Genomic DNA, 22,355 nt, shown 5'->3' with positions numbered 1-22,355 from the left:
CAATGACGGCAAAAGTGTGGCGGCTATGCAATATATTGCAACGTTATAGCTGCATCTAGCGCTATTCTCTATAGCATGCTACAAATGTATACAACGCTAGAATGCTACATAGCATTCGAATGCTACAAACTTATATAACGCTATAATGATATATGGCACTAGAATTTTACAAACTTATATAACGGTAGAATGCCACATGACATTATTATTCTACAAACTGAGACATTAATTGAATACTACAAACATCATGACGCTAGAATACTTTAGATTTAAAAATGCTACAAACCTAAATGACACTAGAATGCTACAAATGTAAATGACACTTCAATGCTACAAACTCACATGACACTAGTATGCTACAATCTAACATGACGCTAGAATCCTACAATTCACACAAGGCAAGAGGGGACAGCGTACAAACAGTTCGAGGAGAACACGGCAGATAAAATCCATACACATACAACAAAATTGTTGCTTGTCCAAACAAGATTGAGGTTAAGATTAACACTACTAAATGTTGGTGTAGCTCTTTAACGCAAATTATTGTTTCGAAAAAAAGTTTATAGAAAAGAAAGAAATGTTATTAAACTTGAGACTACCAATACCATATCTAGAAATAACTTACAGAATTTGATTTTAAAAATATAGATAACACGTTTGATGTAAATAATTGACTTTAATTACATAGGGCAATGTATTTCAAAAGCACACCATAAACGTATTAAGGCATCAATTCATGATTTTAGTCGAATTTCTACTAAATTTCCTGGTCTTTCACTGTTCCTAAACATATTTTTGTGAGACTTACACTTTTTGTTGTGAATGTACATTTTATTTTATCCAAAACACTTTGGTGAAACCATGATTTTTTAACGTAACATAAATATTTGAAACAAACAAACAAAAACTAGTTTCTAGTTGGCGTCCCAAACATATGTACACATAGTCACAAGATAATTAAACCTTAACTTAACTTATGAGCACCGTATACACACAACTTACCAGCAAGAAGAAAACAAACAGCGACACGAAATCTCCTCGACCAGAAACACTTCGATTTCCACACACACAAAACAGGTATCCCCAAAGGGATTAGCGATAGGATTTTCACATTCAATCTGTGTCAATCTGATCCATACTATATCCCCCCTCCCCCCCCCCCCACACACACACACGTAAACACATATAAAGAACCGTAGGACTCGTAAACCCGTAAAGAAAACTCTTGGAGTTATTTCCCTTACTTTCTTTCCCCTGTCTTTAATGTCTAAATAGGCTTATTGTGGCTTGGTCTATGACTCGGAAATTTGTACGGCGGGGGCCGGACTGATAAGGTAATACAGGTGGGCATTAAACGACAATCACTTCTGCTGATAGTGTGTGATATGTGTGTATCTGTGTGGCAGTCCTAAGTGTTTGTGTGTGTGAGTGTGTCAGTTTATGTGTGTATGCAAGTTTTAGTGTATTTATGTATCGGTATGGGAAAGTGTCAGTCGGTTTTGACGGTGGCGTACGTTTTGTAAGCCAGTTTGTATAAAAAGAAATCAATTTGTTAATGTCTGTTTGTGTGCATTAATATATCAGTACGCTAGTAAAAGAGTCAATAGAGGTAGCATTAATATACACTTATATTGCCAATGTGTACATTTAGTCAATGTGTATATCTGTATACATTTGTAACTGTGTACGTTAATTGTGTATGCATTTATGGGTTTGGGTATGTCATTATGACTTAAATTTAGTATGCCAGTATTATATTAAATGAAGTCATTTTTGCTTTGCGTCATTATGTGCATATATATATATATATATACATATATATATATATATATATATATATATATATATATATATATATATATATATACATATATATATATATATATATATATATATATATATATATATATATATATATATATATATATATATATATATATATATATATAATTATGTTTCTAGGATAGTCTGTGTGTGTCTATACAGTGTTTTAACTAAGCAAGAATGTGTTTTTTAATCGTGTACACCATCTATATCTATTTTTGGAGTGTTTTAAAACAACATGTATGAATATTTAAGTGTGTATCTGTGTACACTTGCGCGTAAAGAAATGATCACAGTAAAACAAATGAATTAAACATCAGACCATTCTGAACAGACACAACCTAAACAAATCGATCGTGTCAAAGAAAACAAAATCAATACGTCTTTGATTTAGATCTAGCCGGTAGGTGCTAGGTATAGAAACACGTGACACGACCGAGAAAGGGAAACATTGATTCGCTGTGAACTTTGGAATGCGAATTTTATTTCATTGTAAAACACTACTACCTCATGCTGTAAATACCCACACTCAGTGGCGTAGCTACCGTAAAGCCAGCGTAAGCAAGGCATAGGGACCCAATGCAAATAGGGGCCCTTTTTCGAAAGTTTGAGGGGGGGGGGTGTGCAAATTGAAAGTCTGAGGGGGGGGGATGCAAATCGAAAGTTTGTCGCCGGGAAGGGTCGCTACGCCTCAGAGGGGCCCACTATCACTTTTTGCATAGGGGCCAAAAAATCCTAGCTACGCCACTGCCTACACTACCTATAATCTAACTACTTTTATTGCCTTCTAAATTTAAAAACTTTCATTACCTTAGTACTTACACTAGCTCATTATCTAAATATACTAATTCATTCTGTAACTACCTACACTACCTCATTCTTTTTAAATTCTTAACATTATTCTCTAAATATTTACTTTACAACATTCTCTTAAATGCTTACATAACCTAACTATTAAAATACTTACTTTATCCCATTCTGTAACTACCTACATTACTTGATCTTCTAACTAAACTACGCTCACTATCTAATTCTCAACGTTCCATTACTAGTTGACTAGAATTACATCCCTTTATGTTATGGTCTTTCTTCTAGCAATATTACCTATCCATCCCACTATTCATTAACAGAATATACGATTCTCGACCCCCCACACCCACCCACCCTTGTTAAGCCTCTTTCACAACTGCAGGAATCTAAGTAATTTTACTATTCGTAGCCCTTTATCCCTGTCTACTTAAATACTAATTTAGACTAGGTAATGCTTATTAAACCAAAGTGGGTTTAAAAAAAATATGCTGGAATAATCAGTCTTTTAAAGAAAGCAAGCTTCACTGCCTTATTTATAGATGTCCCCAATAAATTCTGAGTTAGCTCCCTTTGAACAGACAGAGGTTGACTTCTCTGTATTTAAATTTATGAATCGCCAAATAAAAAACAAACATTGATCAGGTTCGAACAATGAAAAATGTCGTCAATGTTTCTTCGCTTGATATCCATTTATATACATAAACATTTTACGTGAAGGTACATTATATACCAAATAAACATACACATACCAAATTTAATCCTAGAACCAACACATGCAGGAATCTAAGCCTACACAAGATTTATGAAGATCTTTGAAATTAAACTTTATTATATGCTGACATGAAGATCTTTGACCTGGGGATAAGTTCTGATCTATGCTCTTAGTGAAAGATAAATGCATACTTTGTGACCAGTATCGATTTTTTTCATAATGAGTATTGCTGTTATGAGACGTAGTGCTACATGATTGGGGTAAGAAAGTTTAGACTGTTGAGAAAGTTCCATGAGGTCCACAAGAACAGTCACGGGAAGGGCCATAAGAAGCAGACGAATAATTGACTTGACCAGACAGACATGTAACCTATAGAACTCAACTTGTTGACCTGAACTAGTGACCTACACCACTGACCTTGTTGACCTCTGACCTACACAACCGACCTTGTTGACCTAACCCTTGACCTACACAACTGACATTGTTTACCTGTAACCTACACAAATGTTGACATGACCCTTGACCTACACAACTGACCTTGTGACATGACCCTTGACCTACACAACTGACCTTGTTTATCTGTGACCTACACAAATGACCTTGTTACCTGACATCTGACCTACACAACTGACCTTGTTGACCTCTGACCTACACAACTGACCTTATTGACCTGACCTGTGATATCCACAACTCAACTTGATGACCTAATTTGAGATACAGTTCAAGTTGTTGACCTGACCTTTGACCTAAACCACTGACCTGACCTTGTTGACCTCTGACCTACACAAGTGACCTTGTTGACCTGGTTTGTAACAGCTCACATTTTTTACCTGCCCTGTGACCTACACAGCTCACTCTGTTGACCTGATCTTTGACCTACACAATTAAACTTGTTAACCTGACATCTGACCTACAAAACTGACCTTGTGACATGACCCTTGACCTACACAACTGACCTTGTTGACATGACCTGTGACACAGCTCACTCTATTGACCTGACCTAGTGACCTCCACAACTGACCTTGTTGACATGACCTGTGACACAGCTTACTATATTGACCTGACCTAGTGACCTACACAACCGACCTAGTTGACCTGACCTAGTGACCTACACAACTGACCTAGTTGACCTGACCTTGACCTACTCAACTGACCTTGTTGACCTCTGACCTCCACAACTGACCTTGTTGACATCTGACCCCCCACAACTGACCTTGTTGACCTCTGACCCCCCACAACTGACCTTGTTGACCATGACAGAGTTGACGTTAGCGCCGTGCTCCAGCAGGACCCTGGCCAGCCAGATGTTGTTGGTGAGCGCCGCGATGTGCATGCACGTGCGACCCTCGTTGTTGCCGCCATTGACGGCCTTGACCTTGTCTTTGGCCAGTGACAGGAGAAACTGGACGACCTCTGAGGACGGGAAAAGTTTCACTGAACTCTCTCTCAGGCCCAGACAGGTCTTGATGGATACGGGCGGCCAGTTAAATTTTGTCGCACTCAGTGGCGTTTGCAGGGGGGGTTAGGGAGGGGGTCATAACCCCCCCATAGACCCCTCGGTATATATATATGTGACCTAGGCTAGTTGCATCTATCCTGTTCGCAACGCCCAATGTGACCTTTCCCGAGTCTATCCTGCCCGACAACGCCAATTGTAACGAGTTGAACCACTCATGCTACACAACATCGACTACAGTAGAAAGACTCGAAGATGCAGGTTCGCTATTGATCCTTTTATTACATGAATCAAGAAATGTTTCAATATAACACAATGAATCAACAGAGATGTTTCACAATAATAGTCTGAATCAACTGACCCCCTAACAGTCCTCACTAGGCTTCATATAACTGAATCCACATGTCTATTGTCCTTCTTAACACAATATAACCAACTTGAGTATGTCACACAGACTGACTGATCTAAAGCAAGCGACGACGACGGAAGAGAGAGAACGAGTCCTGCCGTGCCCTCCTATTTATGCCTTGTATCCGTACTCGTCTCCGTACTTGTATTCCTCCGTAATCGATACTTGTACTCGATCTCCGACCACCAGTTGCGTAGTTCAAACGTACAGACCGTAAAATAACATCTGCGTCCTATCCATCAAAGTTGACAGGCCGTCTGAATACCGTTTCCCAAAATAGCACGCCTTGGCTTTGAGGTTGTTATCAGCCCGACCCAATAAGCCACCTGTTATCGGTTGCATCAGACCAACACCGTGTCTCGGCTTCTCGTTCGTTATCATTTGTAACTGGTAGTTAGGCCTACCCCAGTTACATCCACCCCTGCTTTTTTTGTGTGTTTTCAACCACAAACAACGCCTGGCAGGTGCACTTCCTAAATGTCCATCGCATCATCGTAAAAAAATGTATTGTTCCACTCACTATCCACGACGTTCCATTCGTATACGATTGACAGTTATACCTATTTCACATATCAACTGTCTCTACATCATCTTCCTGAGACACAAAACAGTTCTAGAATTCACATCCACCCTTTCCATTTGGTGCCTTCACCAGTTCACTTCTATAGCTCTTTGAACAGTCTGTTTTCATACCAGCGCGACCATGAAAGAATTGATGGTTGCTGACAAAAAATTTCGTATTCCTTCTGTTCCTTAAACTTCTCCGCGGACCACTTATCTGATGGTCTACTGTCTCTCTGCTTCTGGAGGGAACGGGATCCTCTTTGTTGCCGTTATCCTCCACTTGTGTATCGCGGTTGTTCTGATGATGGTGATATGGTTCCGGGATGGGTATGTGAATTACCGTTATAGTTTCCGGTTCCCTAATTGTCTTGGATTTCCTTGTGTGTACTTGCTCTTCTTGCCTATTCCAATATTTCTTTAATTGAGCAATATTCGCCCACCGATCCGGTTTGGCGTGATCGATGGGTCTTATCTTAAAGGGGCCACCTGCTGCTTTAGGCATCTCCACGACTTGCCATATCTCCTGTCCCCAGAGATCGTGGATTTTGTTTCTGCCTAACGGGTGGCTACGCAGTACTACCCTGTCATTCAGTTTGAGTGGCGGGTCCTTCGTCTGTATCGGCGGTTCCCTTCGCCGAGATTCATGTTCTAGTCTTTCCTGTACTACCCTGTACATTTCTCTAATTCTTCTCATATGTTCATTCACATATTCCAGTGCGGTGTATGAGCCAGTCATACTCTCCCTTTTTCCTAGGAACAAATCAAGAGGGAGTCGAGCCTCTCGTCCGAACAGCAACATGTATGGCGAAAAGCCGGTTGTGGCATGTGGTGTGCAGTTGTATAGATATACCAGCTCTGGGAGAAAATCAGGCCAACGTTTTTTCTGTTCAGGTTCTAGCGTACGCAGCAAATCATGCATGCTGCGGTTGAACCGTTCACACTGTCCGTTTCCTTTCGGATTAAATGTGGTTGTTCTAGATTTGTTGATCCCGTAGTGGCTGCACAGTTGGTTAATTACTTCTGACTCGAAAGCCCTTCCTTGGTCAGAATGTAATTGTCTTGGTATGCCATATTTGATGAACCAATGTTCTAATAAGACCTTTGCCACTGTTTTGGCAGTCTGATCACGTGTGGGCACCGCCACAGTCCATTTGGTGAATACATCAGTCATTACCAACACATGTTCCGTCCCATCCGATGATTGCTCCAACGACGTAAAGTCCATCGCCACAATCTCTAGTGGTTTTGTCGCTAATAGGTGTCCTGATGGCTGTCTCATTTTGACAACTGGCATTTTCGCATGCTGACACCTCACACAAGCCTCACAATGGCGTTTGACCTCCATTTCCATATTGGGCCAGTAACACCTCCGTCGTAAAATTTTGTGCGTCCTGTCCTGACCCTGGTGTCCTGCCCTGTCATGTGCCAACCTTAGCACTTCTTCTCGTAATTGTCCCGGCACCACCACCTGGTGTATTGTGCCATCAATTTGGTCATGAATTCTCCGCATGAGAACACCATCCTTTATACTGAGACGGTTCCACTGACTCAGTATTTTCTTTGTTTCTCGACCAAATTGTTCTCTTTCCCTTCTTCCTGGGAATTTTTGTTCCTGGACGTATTTCAATAGCGGTTGTAAGCCACTATCCGTTCTCTGGGCATCTCTTATCTTTTTGTGATTAAGGCAATTAAAATCACTACTGTCCATATGTTCGGGTTCCGTGGATATGTGCTCCACCCCGGTCTGCCCGTTCTGCATCACTTGTACCCCATGAGGGATATCTGTTGACGCTCTGACCTCACATATTCCTGTCAGTGTTTCCTCCTCATCACCCGGTCTCTCGTAAGGATTCCTTGATAAGGCGTCCGCATTGCCATTGGACCGCCCCGGGCGATACTTTATCTCTAGGTCAAAGAGTGCCAATTCTGCTGCCCATCGCTGTTCGATGGATCCCAACTTTGCTGTCTTTAGGTGACTCAAGGGGTTATTGTCAGTGTATACCACACATTTAGCACCTAATAGATAGTCCCTGAATTTCTCAGTCACAGCCCATTTTAATGTCAAAAGTTCTAGTTTCATGGCGCTGTAATTTGTCATGTTTCTCTCTGATCCCTTCAGAGCTCGACTGGCATACGCAATAACCCTGAAACCTTGCTTTTGTTGTTGTGATAGCACAGCTCCCAGGCCTTTAGAGCTGGCGTCAATTTCTAACCGAAATGGTTTGTCAAAGTCCGCGTATCCCAATATCGGTGCCTCTGTCAAAGCCTTTTTCAAGAGCTTAAACGAGTTCAGGCATTCATCAGTCCATAATTCACCTATCAGTTGTGTTTTACCTTTCTTTTTCTCCTTACTGTGTTTCTTTGTCATTTTGTTTACCAAGTCATGCAATGGTGCGGCAATTTTTGCAAAACCCGGCACAAATTTTCTATAATAGGAAGCAAAGCCCAAGAATGACCTGACCTCTACCGTAGTTGTTGGTTGTTTCCATTCTTTAACAGCTGCAATTTTATCTGGGTCAGTGGCGATGCCATCCGACGAAATCACGTAACCCAAAAAATGTACCGATTTCAAACCAAAGCAGCATTTGTCTGGGTTCAGCTTTACTCCTATCTCCCTAAGACGGAGAAACACTTGTTCTAATCTTTTTAGATGGTCCTCCCAAGTTTTTGAGTAAACTAGAATATCATCCAAATACACCAACATTATTTGAAATAGAAAGTCACTCATAGCACTCTGCATTACTCGCTGGAATGTAGCAGGTGCATTAGTTAGACCAAACGGCATACGGGTCCACTCGTACAGTCGCAGTGGAGAAATAAATGCAGTTTTATGTTGATCGTTGGGGTGCATGGCCACTTGGTGGTAGCCACTAGCCAAATCCAAGGTAGAAAAAAATCTTGCTCCTCCCAACGCATCAAGACATTCATCAATACGAGGCAAGGGGAATGCATCCCTTCTTGTGATATTGTTCAATTTCCGGTAATCACAACACAGTCTTATCTCCCCTGACTTCTTTTTTACCACTACAATCGGTGCCGCATATGGGCTCGTACTGGTTGTAATAATTCCCTTTTTTAGTAGATCGTTCAGGTGTGCTTTCACCGCAGAGTAGTGACTTGGTGGCAATCTTCGATAAGGTTGCGCCACCGGCTTGTCTTGTAGTAAGGGTATCTGGTGTTTTATTACTTCCGTGTACCCCAAATCACCCTCATACGAGGCAAATATATCACTGTATTTCTTCAGCAATTCATTTAGTTTTGGGTCCTCAGTTTCCGGGAATGTATATGATCGGCCATCTTCTTTCATCACCTCGGCCGTCACATTGACCGACCTAATTGTTACTTCATTACTACTGGTATTGATCAGTTCGATGCACTGTGCCGACCGTTGTACCTCGACGTTCTGTGGTACTCCTACCAGAGTATTAGGCGGTATAAAAATTTCTTCATCCAAAACATTTGCCACTAATCCTTGAACTAGTCCATTTTCCGCTGATGTGTATGTCCGCAGTAACACGACGCCTGCCCTCAGTGCGGCGCCACATGGTTCTATCATCACATCACCATTCACACTTCTATCACCAATTTTTAATGTGATTGCCTTGACCGTGTTTGCCGGGACTGATATCCTTCCTCTGGTCTTGGCAAACCTGGCCAACTTGGATCCCCGACCTGGTGTGGTCGATCCGACAATATTTGTAAGAAATTCTGGCAACTGGCCAAGAATATTCATGCCCAACAGGCAAGGTATATTTGACACATTTGTCTCTAGGTTGTGTTTCGTAACGAACACCCCAACCTGCTTCAACCTATGTCCTGCCACCACGACATCCGCCAGAAAATAACCACAGTATGGAATGGTTAGTCCATTAGCTGCCGTCAGGCGCATGCATGTGTCAGACCTCAACCTATGGTCTTTTCCTTTCATCCATTTGGTGTAAAAATTTTCCGTGATCGTCGTCACCTGGGAGCCTGTATCCACAATTGCCTTCACCGCGATGTCCCCAATCGTAATCACCATTTCAGGACAGACTCCCATCATTTTGCTTCTTGGGCCATACCCTCGCCCCTCTGTAGCCTGGCCCTGCCTTACAGAGGACGACCGTTTCCCTGGCAGTACCGTGCCATATGTCCGGGTTGTGAACAAGACAAACAAATTGGTCGACCGTCGGCCGTCCATTGGAGTTGGTGGCTTGGCCGGACGCGGCCGTCCAACCCGTCCCTGTTTTGTCCCGTTCTTTTCCCGATTCTCAGCTGTTGACCTGCTTTCTAACCTTTCCAAACGTTGGTCAACCTTATCTATGTGGGCCAACAGTTGAGCCATCATGGTCTCCATCGTGTCGGCCCCTGTGGGTGGGGATTGTCTCTGTTCAGGTACAGAAACTTTGTCCACCGAACAGTTCGATTGGTCCTCATCCTCGGACCTGCGGATCGCTGAGTTCCTGACCTGGAGGAAGGTCAACTGCGGTTCTTTGTGGACCTCCTCTTTCAACTCTCTTCTTAGGATCGGGGTTGCCAGCCCCTCAATGAAATGGTCCCTCAGTAGGCGTACATCAATGTCCGGTGTTTTGACCTTTACCGAATCAAAGGCACTGTTCATCCGGTGTGAGTACTCCATCACACTCTCCGCCAATCTCTGCCTCAAGCCTACGAACCCTGCCAGCAGTTGCGATCCCGACCGTCTCTCCCCAAAGGTCTCCATAATCAGATCCAGCACCTTATCCGGATCTGATTGGATGGTTTTATCGTGGCATTTGACCTCTGCCCTAACCGTCTCTCCTATGCTGCCCATCAGCAGTCTTAATCTTTCCTCTGGTGACATGCCTCTCGAGGCCCAGGCCGCTTTGACCTCTTCACTGAACCTGTTGGTTAAAGTGGGATCCCCGTCCCCGTAAAATTTGTTAATGTGGGACTCTCTGGGTAGGACCACTATATGGGTCTGCTTCTCGTCCAGAGTAGACATTTTATTCCGTAAGTAAAACAAAAGAGTTCTTTCTTACCGTGTGTATATGAAAAAATTTTCCTCGTTCCTCAATTTTCACAGTTCCTGAATGTCCGAATTCACATACACACAAAACACAGTTATGCACAAGGTTGACTATGGGTGCCTAAATCGGCAAGTCTAGTTTAATTCATCCTGCTCGACGACGCCAAATGTGACCTAGGCTAGTTGCATCTATCCTGTTCGCAACGCCCAATGTGACCTTTCCCGAGTCTATCCTGCCCGACAACGCCAATTGTAACGAGTTGAACCACTCATGCTACACAACATCGACTACAGTAGAAAGACTCGAAGATGCAGGTTCGCTATTGATCCTTTTATTACATGAATCAAGAAATGTTTCAATATAACACAATGAATCAACAGAGATGTTTCACAATAATAGTCTGAATCAACTGACCCCCTAACAGTCCTCACTAGGCTTCATATAACTGAATCCACATGTCTATTGTCCTTCTTAACACAATATAACCAACTTGAGTATGTCACACAGACTGACTGATCTAAAGCAAGCGACGACGACGGAAGAGAGAGAACGAGTCCTGCCGTGCCCTCCTATTTATGCCTTGTATCCGTACTCGTCTCCGTACTTGTATTCCTCCGTAATCGATACTTGTACTCGATCTCCGACCACCAGTTGCGTAGTTCAAACGTACAGACCGTAAAATAACATCTGCGTCCTATCCATCAAAGTTGACAGGCCGTCTGAATACCGTTTCCCAAAATAGCACGCCTTGGCTTTGAGGTTGTTATCAGCCCGACCCAATAAGCCACCTGTTATCGGTTGCATCAGACCAACACCGTGTCTCGGCTTCTCGTTCGTTATCATTTGTAACTGGTAGTTAGGCCTACCCCAGTTACATATATATAAAGTATGAGGGGGGGGGGGTGCAAATCGAAAGTTTGTGGGGGGGGGGAGCAAATCGAAAGTTTGAGGGGGGGGGTTCAAATCGAAAGTTTGAGGGGGAAAATTATTTATATTTCGTGATAATGTAACACAAATGGGTTGTGTCTACGGGTCCAAACCCCCGCGTTGTAACGCCACTGCCTACCTATGTGTCCAGACTGTCCGCACCCCACCTCGCCCCTGCCTTGTGACGCCACTGCCTAGCTATGTGTCCATAATGTCACCCCCCCCCGCCCCCGCCTTGTGACGCCACTGCCTACCTATGTGTCCAGACTGTGCCGCCTCGTGGATCGGCTCGTCCCCCTTGAGGTTCCTGACCCACAGATCGACGTTGTGCTGTTTCAAGACCTCCAGCGCCTCTGTGGACCCGCTGACCGTGGCACAGTGGACGACCCTGAGGAGAGGTCAGAATAGCGACCGTTAGACTGGGGGGGGGGGGGTCAGAACAGCGACCGTTAGACTGGGGAGAGGTCAGAACAGCGACCGTTAGACTGGTGAGAGATCAGAACAGCGACCGTTAGATTGGGGAGAGGTCAGAACAGCGACCGTTAGTCTGGGGACAGGTCGGAACAGCGACCGTTAGACTGGGGAGAGGTCAGAACAGCGACCGTTAGACGGGGGAGAGGTCGGAACAGCGACCGTTAGATTGGAGGAGGGGAGGTCAGAACAGCGACCGTTAGTCTGGGGACAGGTCGGAACAGCGACCGTTAGATTGGGGAGAGGTCAGAACAGCGACCGTTAGTCTGGGGACAGGTCGGAACAGCGACCGTTAGACTGGGGGAGGGGAGGTCAGAACAGCGACCGTTAGACTGGGGAGAGGTCAGAACAGCGACCGTTAGTCTGGGGACAGGTCGGAACAGCGACCGTTAGACTGGGGAGAGGTCGGAACAGCGACCGTTAGACTGGGGGAGGGGAGGTCAGAACAGCGACCGTTAGAGTGGGGAGAGGTCAGAACAGCGACCGTTAGAGTGGGGGGGGAGGTCAGAACAGCGACCGTTAGAGTGGGGAGAGGTCAGAACAGCGACCGTTAGAGTGGGGGGGGGAGGTCAGAACAGCGACCGTTAGACTGGGGGGGGGGAGGTCAGAACAGCGACCGTTAGACTGGGGTGGGAGGTCAGAACAGCGACCGTTAGACTGGGGAGAGGTTAGAACAGCGACCGTTAGACTGGGGAGAGGTCAGAACAGCGACCGTTAGACTGGGGAGAGGTCGGAACAGCGACCATTAGACTGGGGGAGAGGTCAGAACAGCGACCGTTAGACTGGGGAGAGGTTAGAACAGCGACCGTTAGACTGGGGAGAGGTCAGAACAGCGACCGTTAGACGGGGGAGAGGTCAGAACAGCGACCATTAGACTGGGGGAGAGGTCAGAACAGCGACCGTTAGACTGGGGAGAGGTTAGAACAGCGACCGTTAGACTGGGGAGAGGTCAGAACAGCGACCGTTAGACTGAGGAGAGGTCAGAACAGCGACCGTTAGACTGGGGAGAGGTCAGAACAGCGACCGTTAGACTGGGGAGAGGTCAGAACAGCGACCGTTAGACTGGGGAGAGGTCAGAACAGCGACCGTTAGACTGGGGAGAGGTCAGAACAGCGACCGTTAGACGGGGGAGAGGTCAGAACAGCGACCGTTAGATGGGGAGAGGTCAGAACAACGACCGTTAGACTGAGGGGGGAGGTCAGAACAGCGACCATTAGACCGAAAGTAATCAGGTGTTCGAGGTTCATGGGGCAAGTGAAGTAGAGTTCACCTGTTTCTATGACCTCGGAATTTTAAGAGATAGTGAATCAAGTGTTCATTGGAGTTAAAAAACCATTAAAAAACAATTTTTCCCAGTTTTGAATAAGACCTATAACAAAAATTTAGCCAATGTTTATATCCCACCCTGAGGTCTGGAGTCATCATTTAAAATGAAGTTATAAAATTTAACCCCTAAAATAACATACATAAAATTTTTTTTTCATAAAAAACGTTTTAATAACAAGCTTTTATGTAATGATGCACTAGAAAGTAGAAAATAAATTATACACTACTATTTAAATTACTATAAAGAAAATCATGGGTCACTTTAGTACTTTAGTACCTATTGGATACCTTTACTAATATTTGAGAAGAGACCCACGCTTTTCTTTATAGTAATTTAAATAGTAGTGTATAATTTATTTTCTACTTTTTAGTGCATCATTACATAAAAGCTTGTTATTAAAACGTTTTTTATGAAATTTTTTTTCAGTACTTTACATGTTTTATTTACAATAGTGTTACATGACTAAAAACCATTGCGCGTCTATTGAACGTGATGGCGCAGCTATTAAACCTGATGGCGCAGCTATTGAACGTGATGACGCGTGTGGTGTGGTTGGATAGACATGCCTACTAATTCGGTCCAAATTTTAATTAATTCATAAAAAATTAATTAGGCATCCAATTAAGTCAAATTTAATTTCAGATTGCATTGTCTTCATGTCTTGACCCACGTGTCAAATGTGAATCGTATCGGTCAAGTAGAACTGTCCGAATTTTCTCTCCGGCGTTTCGATCTAGACAGACAGAGGAAGTGAGTTAAATAAAAGCTTGTAAAGAGGAAGTTAGTTAAATAAAAGCTTGTAAAGAGGAAGTGAGTTAAATAAAAGCTTGTAAAAAAGTTATAAAACTAATAAATTCAAAAGAAGCCATAACAATAACATACCTCGGAAAAAAAGTTATAAAAAAACCTAAATTTTTATCAAAGTTATAAAATAACAAATTCGAAACACAATTATAAATTAATGTAAATTCAAAAGTTATATAAAGGAAAGTTTTAAAAAATAATATAAATTCTATAGAAAGTTACTATATTTTCAAGTACTTTTTAAGGAAAATCAAAATGTACTTTATCTGACATTGTTTACCATACCTCTTCCCATTCCCATTCTCTATTGTAACATCGTAACGAAGATTCCCCCCCCCCCCCCTCCACCATTCATCTTAGCAGTGTTTCTTCCAGACTTTTTTCTCCGGGGGTGCACTAGCAATTTTCGGGGGGGAGGGGGGGGAGGGGGGTGTGGACAACAATTCCCGGGGAGGGGGGGGCGGACACTGTCAAAAGTATATATTTTCTATATAAATTCCATTTCGTTCGGGGAGGGGGGTGGTATACTTTTTCGGTAGAAGAGATGCCTGGAAGAAACTCTGCATATTAACCTTTATGAAAATAAGAAATCCAATAAAGTTATTATTTGTCCGTTTTTAGTGTTACCTGCCTGTCAGTGAACATAATTGATATGATTTCGTTAAAAGTTTGAACACTTTTAATTTCTGTGACTGGACTGAGTGTGTTGGGTGTGAGCTGTTACGTCACACGCCGAACGGTCGACCTAGTGTACTCACTTACGGCCGCGTGTGTCCGTGTGCATGACGTCAGCACCCAGCTGCAGCAGCGCCCTCATGCAGTCGACGTGGGCGAGGGTGGTGGCGTAGAACAGGGGAGTGCACTGGTTCTTGTCCACGGGATCCACTAGGGCCCTGAACATGGATTTTATGCATTAACACGCGAGCTTTCTTTTCCCGATGACAAGAATTAATTATAGAACAACCAGGATGTTGTTGTTCAGTTCGGCTTAGTGTTTGATGGATTTTTTGAGACATTACTCTAACGGTAGAGAGCTGGCCTGCTAACCCGAAAGTCTCGTGTTCGAATCCGGGTTCAAGTCAGTAGACCGTCCCTGAGTCCACCCAACTCTGATGGGTACCTAACTCACGTTAGGGAAAGTTAAGGCGGCTGGGCATAGTGCTGACCACGCTATCTCTTCATATGCCGAGGTCGCAGAAACAAGTGAACTCTACTTCACTTGCCCTATAGACCATCATGTTTGAAAATTGGAACTGTACAATACAAGCCATAAAAGAAGACACTGAACAGTCTAAAACTCCAAAAGGCAAGAGTTCACATACAATATGCGGTCACATAAACCTGCTTGCTTCTCAGTATCAGCAAAACATTATTTGCTTGGGTAAGGGGGAGACACCACAGGAAAATAAACCTTTGTAAAAAAAAAATGCATGCTTAATGGTGTTAATACACTAATAAATTAATAGTGTTTTGTCTATAAAAAAAATTATCACCAATTATTTTCTTTTATTTCATTTTAATTTATAAAGTTTATCAAGGCCTTCTTACATTTTAACATTTTTCTTTTGATATCAAGATAGGACGTGGCCATTTATCTTAAGATGACTTTAAGGTTCATATCGGCTTAAATATGCTTTTACATTAAACAGCGTAGTCAAAAGAAAATGGAAAAACTAAGAATGTAAGACGTTACAGAAAGAAAGAAAGAAACAAAAAGTCTTACGAGGAGTGGCTATTTATCTTAAAACTAGGCATGCTGCCCAGCTTCGCTTGGGCTTTCAAAAACATTGAGAATTTGAATGCTTAATTAATTCGCCCGAGGGTCGGTCTACGACCTCAGGAGTTATGAAGAGGTTCCTACGTGGACAAATTTTTTTCGATTTATAGCTCATATAAGGCGCCGGTCAGTCGAGGTCTGTTTTGACCCCCTCATCGTAGACCTTTAGGCCAACCGGCACCGTCCCCCGTGTTCTGTCGCCCCAAGGCAAAATCCTGTCTAATTTGAAGCGCCTGCGGCGCCGGGAAGTGCCCGATGTCGGGCACCCGACAACTTTGCTTCATATATTATAGGGATTAGCAAATTGCATAGATAAACAAAGATTTCCAAAGTAGTTCTTTTCTTTATAGTCTAAAATAGGAAGATTCACATATATATAAAATTTTTTTTTTTAAAAATTAGGTTTTAAAATATGGAGAATAAAAGAAGTGTTTAAAACAATAACTTACACGAATATGCCTATTTTTTCAAATTATTTTTTTTACCCAAAATTAGCCAGTTTCATTGCTAAACAAACAAAGATTTCTATAAAATATTTAAGTCCTGAAAAAGTTTATTTCAGAAATTTATTTTTGGAATAGATTCTACAGTAGATATAGTCTAAATCTAGATCTAGAATAGATCTTAGAGACGTAGCGTCTACGTCAAGTTTTTGCGTAGATTTAGATCTAGTCTAGATCTAGAATCCAAATAGATAAAATAATTTTTTAAGTTTAGGCCGAGAATATCGTATTGTATACATTTCATAGCGTACATTAATATTTGAATGAAATAGTTCATTTCTTTTTATTCTAAACTCGGAAGATGACGTCATCAATTTCGTGCTCTTTTTTTAGTGTAAACAATAAGCGACGTCCTTGTTAAATGTGTTCTTGTCCCACGTCTAAACACTTTTCCGGTTGCATAAATAAAATTATTTTTCTACATTCGAACACGCCTTTATTTTTTATTTTTCTTCTTTAAATAAAATTGTGGTTATACATTTAAAACATCTAACATATTATTTTCAACAAAAGTCCGAATAAAGTTCTCGATATATCGCTGTAGATCCTGACGTGATGTCCGGCGAAAATATTTTGCGGACAGACAGACAGAGAGAGAGAGAGAGAGAGTGAGAGAGAGAGAGGGAGAGAGAGAGAGAGAGAGAGAGAGAGAGAGAGAGAGAGAGAGAGAGAGAGAGAGAGAGGGAGAGAGAAAGAGAGAGAAGTGCGCACGGGGTTTTTTATATATTAGGATAACTTTAAATACGCTTTAAACAGTATGGTCAAAAATGGAAGGACAAAGATTGTGAGACGTTTTCAGAGAGGAAGAAAGAAAAAAAACCTTACGAGCAGTGCTTGACCAGTGTCTCCACACATTCTGTGTGACCCCTGCTGGCCGCACAGTGCAAAGGTGAGAGGTCATCCTTGTCCGTGCGGTTGACGTCGGCGCCGTGCTGGAACAACAGCTTGCAGGCCTCGGAATTACCTGGGCGGTTCAAGGTCAAAATTGTTTGGGTGGTTCAAGGTCAAAATTATTCGGGTGGTTCAAGGTCAAATTATTTGGGAGGTTCAAGGTCAAAATTATTTGGGGGGGTTCAAGGTCAACACTATTTGGGTGGTTCAAGGTAAAAATTATTTGGGTGGTTCAATGTCAAAATTATTTGGGTGGTTCAAGGTCAAAATTATTTGGGTGGTTCAATGTCAAAATTATTTGGGTGGTTCAAGGTCAAAATTATTTCATGTATGAGAGGCACAGAGGTTTGTTGTGTGTTAGCTGAACGCCCTTTTAAGGATTTACTCCAAACTTAGCATTCAAATTCGGGACAGGAAGCAATAGTTAGTCCCCCCCCCCCAACACCGTGCATGAAAGAAACCTACCGCTATCCTTTCCATTAGCCAAAAGGGCAAAACCTAATGCTGTCCTTACAGTGCCATATAGCGATAATTAACCCCTGCTACACTGGTTGAATCCAACACTAGCATTCTGAATAGAGGCACCTAGCAAGAGAGGCGCTCACATAAGTAAAACCTCACGCTAGCATTCTATAGTTTAAGACGGCTGCATAGATTCTCTGCGACGGGTGGTCGAATGGGAGTGTGTTTGACTTGAAACTGCAGGATGCCCCTGAGTCTGCCCAGCTCTGATGGGTACCTGCCTTACGAGAGGGAAAGTAAAGGGCATAGAGCTGACCACATCATCCCTTCATATACCGAGGCCAATAATTCTACTTATCTGCTTAAATGGATCGCTAGTTCTAAAAGACGAATTTTTCTAGATTCTCACATCAATACTTGCCATGCTGATAAAGGGAGAAACACAAAACCGAGTCCGCTGGAAATGTGTGGTTGCAGCCCTTTGCTCTTCAGGGGCCACAAAGGAATGATGATGATGATAATAGGATTTTAAAAAATGACAAAGTCTAAGTCTAGTCACACCAAGTAAGACACGGGAGACAACCTACCAGCGCTAGCCGCCCAAATGACTGGAGTTCTCTTATCCTTGTCTTCGACTTCAGGCGACACCTGGTGCTCCAGCATCGTCTTCAGGATCTGCTGGCAGGCGTCGTCTGGTGGGCTGTCTGTGGAGAGGTAAGGGGTGGGGGGGGGGGGGTCGGGTTCATGTCAGTGCAGAACTATACAGTTGTACGCCAGTGTGTGAGTTTACAATTACGAGACATATTACCTAACTACGTTATGCGAGACATATTACCTAACCACGTTAAACGAGACATATTACCTAACTACGTTATACGAGACATATTACCTAAGTACGTTATGCGAGACATATTACCTAACTACGTTATACGAGACATATTACCTAATTACGTTATACGAGACATATTACCTAACTACGTTATACGAGACATATTACCTAAGTATGTTATACGAGACATATTACCTAACTACGTTATACGAGACATATTACCTAACTACGTTATACGAGACATATTACCTAACTACGTTATACGAGACATATTAACTAACTACGTTATACGAGACATATTACCTAACTACGTTATACGAGACATATTACCTAACTACGTTATACGAGACATATTACCTAACTACGTTATACGAGACATATTACCTAACTACGTTATACGAGACATATTAACTAACTACGTTATACGAGCCACATATTACCTAACTACGTTATACGAGACATATTACTTAACTACGTTATACGAGACATATTACCTAACTACGTTATACGAGACATATTACCTAACTACGTTATACGAGACATATTACCTAACTACGTTATACGAGACATATTACCTAATTACGTTATACGAGACATATTACCTAACTACGTTATACGAGACATATTACCTAAGTATGTTATACGAGACATATTACCTAACTACGTTATACGAGACATATTACCTAACTACGTTATACGAGACATATTACCTAACTACGTTATACGAGACATATTAACTAACTACGTTATACGAGACATATTACCTAACTACGTTATACGAGACATATTACCTAACTACGTTATACGAGACATATTACCTAACTACGTTATACGAGACATATTACCTAACTACGTTATACGAGACATATTAACTAACTACGTTATACGAGCCACATATTACCTAACTACGTTATACGAGACATATTACTTAACTACGTTATACGAGACATATTACCTAACTACGTTATACGAGACATATTACCTAACTACGTTATACGAGACATATTACCTAACTACGTTATACGAGACATATTACCTAACTACGTTATACGAGACATATTACTTAACTACGTTATACGAGACATATTACCTAACTACGTTATACGAGACATATTACCTAACTACGTTATACGAGACATATTACCTAACTACGTTATACGAGACATATTACCTAACTACGTTATACGAGACATATTACCTAACTACGTTATACGAGACATATTACCTAACTACGTTATACGAGACATATTACCTAACTACGTTATACGAGACATATTACCTAACTACGTTATACGAGACATATTACCTAAGTACGTTATACGAGACATATTACCTAACTACGTTATACGAGACATATTACCTAACTACGTTATACAAGACATATTACCTAACTACGTTATATGTAATGGAAGGGTTAAAAACATACAATAGAAAAAAACAAACCAAAATCGAACGCATTGCTACTATAATGGAAAGTAAACATATATTAGCAGTTTGAAATTTGCAAAATTGACAAAATCTAAATACCGTTTAAGAATTTGAAGATTCGCTACAATAGTAATAATTAGTCCTAATTATTTGTCGATTTGATTTATTGTTAGTGAAAAGTACAATTAAACCAAGAGTTGTGGTTCTTACTTGACGAGTCGTCGTCCTTGTTTTTTCTTGCCATCATCTGTGCTGCGTAGTGGATGGGGTAGGCGTGGTGTTTGTCGGGGGTGTTCAGTTCGGCCCCGTTCTCCAGTAGGACATTCAGGACATCAGAGTGACCACAGACTGAGTCAATAGGACATGGTCATTGTTAATTAAAAGCTTGAAGCAATAAGATCCAACAATTAATTATTTTTTAAGATCTATGAAGTTCACTGCTATAAGAACACTAAGTCAATTTAGTTATCTATTTCATGCAGGCTCAGACAGAAGAAGGAAAGTTAGCAATAATAGACAAAACTGAAATCTTTTCTCAATTTTTAAAAATCGTGACTACATTAAAATGTTTAAAATTGACCCGGTGTTCTAGTTTCATATAAGGCTGGTAATTAGGTCACCAACTAGTTCAATGGCTCATGCAGGTTTTATTGAGCCGTAGAACTGGTTGGTGACCTACTTACCAGCCCTATTGGTTAGCCATATACTTATGTCCGTGAACCATAATTCTATAGAAGTTTGGACATCTACAGGTCAAGTGTTAGTTTTACAAAGTTAACTTGGTCCAGATGTAGCACTACAGGTCTTCATGTGATTTGGTGCTTGGCCTTCATGTAATACTATAGGTGACGCCTGTATTTCACACCAGTATTTCTCACCTGTATTCGACACCTGTATTTGACACCTATATTTGACACCTGTATTTGACACCTGTATTTGAAACCTGTATTTGAAACCTGTATTCGACACCTGTATTCGACACCTTTTTGACACCTGTATTCGACACCTATATTTGACACCTGTATTTGACACCTGTATTTGAAACCTATATTTGACAGCTGTATTCGACACCTGTAATCGACACCTGTATTTGGCACCTGTATTCGACAACTGTATATGACACCTATATTATACACCTGAACTGTACACCTTACATCACTACTAACCTGTGGCCCAGTGCGTCATTGTATGTTTCTCATTGTCCACAGCTTTAAGATTAGCTCCCCTCTTCAGCAGAAGTTTGATCAGGGGGATGTTCCCAGCGATGACCGCCATATGCAATGGCGTCAGGCCCTCGTCGTCTGCTGAGGTGAGGAGGGAGGGGATGGACTTGAGGATGTACTCGGCACAGCTCGTGTCCGTGTTCTCGGCACAGTGGTGGAGGGCACAGCGCCGGAACCTGTCTTTGTTGGCCACTGGTGCCTGAATGTGTGCAGAGAGGTGGGGTTGTCTCAGGTTTTGGGTTTGATTAGGGTTAGGTCTTAGTGGGACTTAATTTAGGGTTTGGGTTAAGGCTCCTATATGTGTGAAGACAGGTGGGGTAATCTCAGGTTTTGTGTTTGATTAGGGTTAGGTCTGTGATGGGACTTAATTTAAGGTTTGGGTTAAGGCTCCTATATGTGTGAAGACAGGTGGGGTAATCTCAGGTTTTGGGTTTGATTAGGGTTAGGTCTATGGTGGGACTTAATTTAGGGCTTGGGTTAAGGCTCCTATATGTGTGTAGACAGGTGAGGCAATCTGAGACTTTGTGGTTAATATGAGTTAGGTCTATGATGGGACAGATTATGGTTTGGGTTAGTTTAAGGCACCTGTATGTTCTCAGAACAGGTATTCTCAGACTTTGTGTTTAATTAGAGTTAGGTCTACGATAAAACAGGTTAGGGTTTGGGTTAAAGTGCCTGTATGTGTACAGACAAGTGAGATAATCTCATGTTTTGTGTTTAATTAGGGTTAGGTCTAACTTAAGACACCTGAATGTGTGTAGACACGACAGGTATTCTTAGGCTTTGGATTAGATTTAGGTCTATGGTGGGAGAGATTAGGGTTTGTGTTAAAGTACCTGTATATGTACAGGCAGGTGAGATAATCTCATGTTTTGTGTTTAATAAGGGTTAGGTCTATGATGAGACAGATTAGGGTTTGGCTTAACTTAAATCTCCTGTATGTGTACTAG

The 22,355-nt window shown here is 42.0% G+C and overlaps 1 protein-coding gene across 1 annotated transcript in view; it reads right to left on the bottom strand.

The window, feature by feature from the left end:
• Positions 1–22,355, bottom strand: part of LOC131933057 (ankycorbin) — a gene marked incomplete at its 3' end in the record, with an annotated part of 69,233 nt that overhangs the window by 11,750 nt on the left and 35,128 nt on the right. Inside the window, 7 exon segments of the mRNA XM_059289899.1 lie at positions 4,590–4,759; positions 11,945–12,078; positions 15,051–15,185; positions 17,398–17,536; positions 18,513–18,629; positions 20,393–20,530; positions 21,349–21,604. Coding sequence (XP_059145882.1) covers positions 4,590–4,759; positions 11,945–12,078; positions 15,051–15,185; positions 17,398–17,536; positions 18,513–18,629; positions 20,393–20,530; positions 21,349–21,604 — 1,089 coding nt within the window.

The sequence above is a fragment of the Physella acuta genome, unplaced genomic scaffold, assembly GCF_028476545.2.
Source record: "Physella acuta isolate Inbredline_101_S28 unplaced genomic scaffold, ASM2847654v3 ptg002355l, whole genome shotgun sequence".
Lineage (NCBI taxonomy): Eukaryota > Metazoa > Mollusca > Gastropoda > Physidae > Physella > Physella acuta.
Note: the sequence above shows the minus strand (reverse complement) of the source record. Positions and strands in the feature narration are given on the sequence as shown.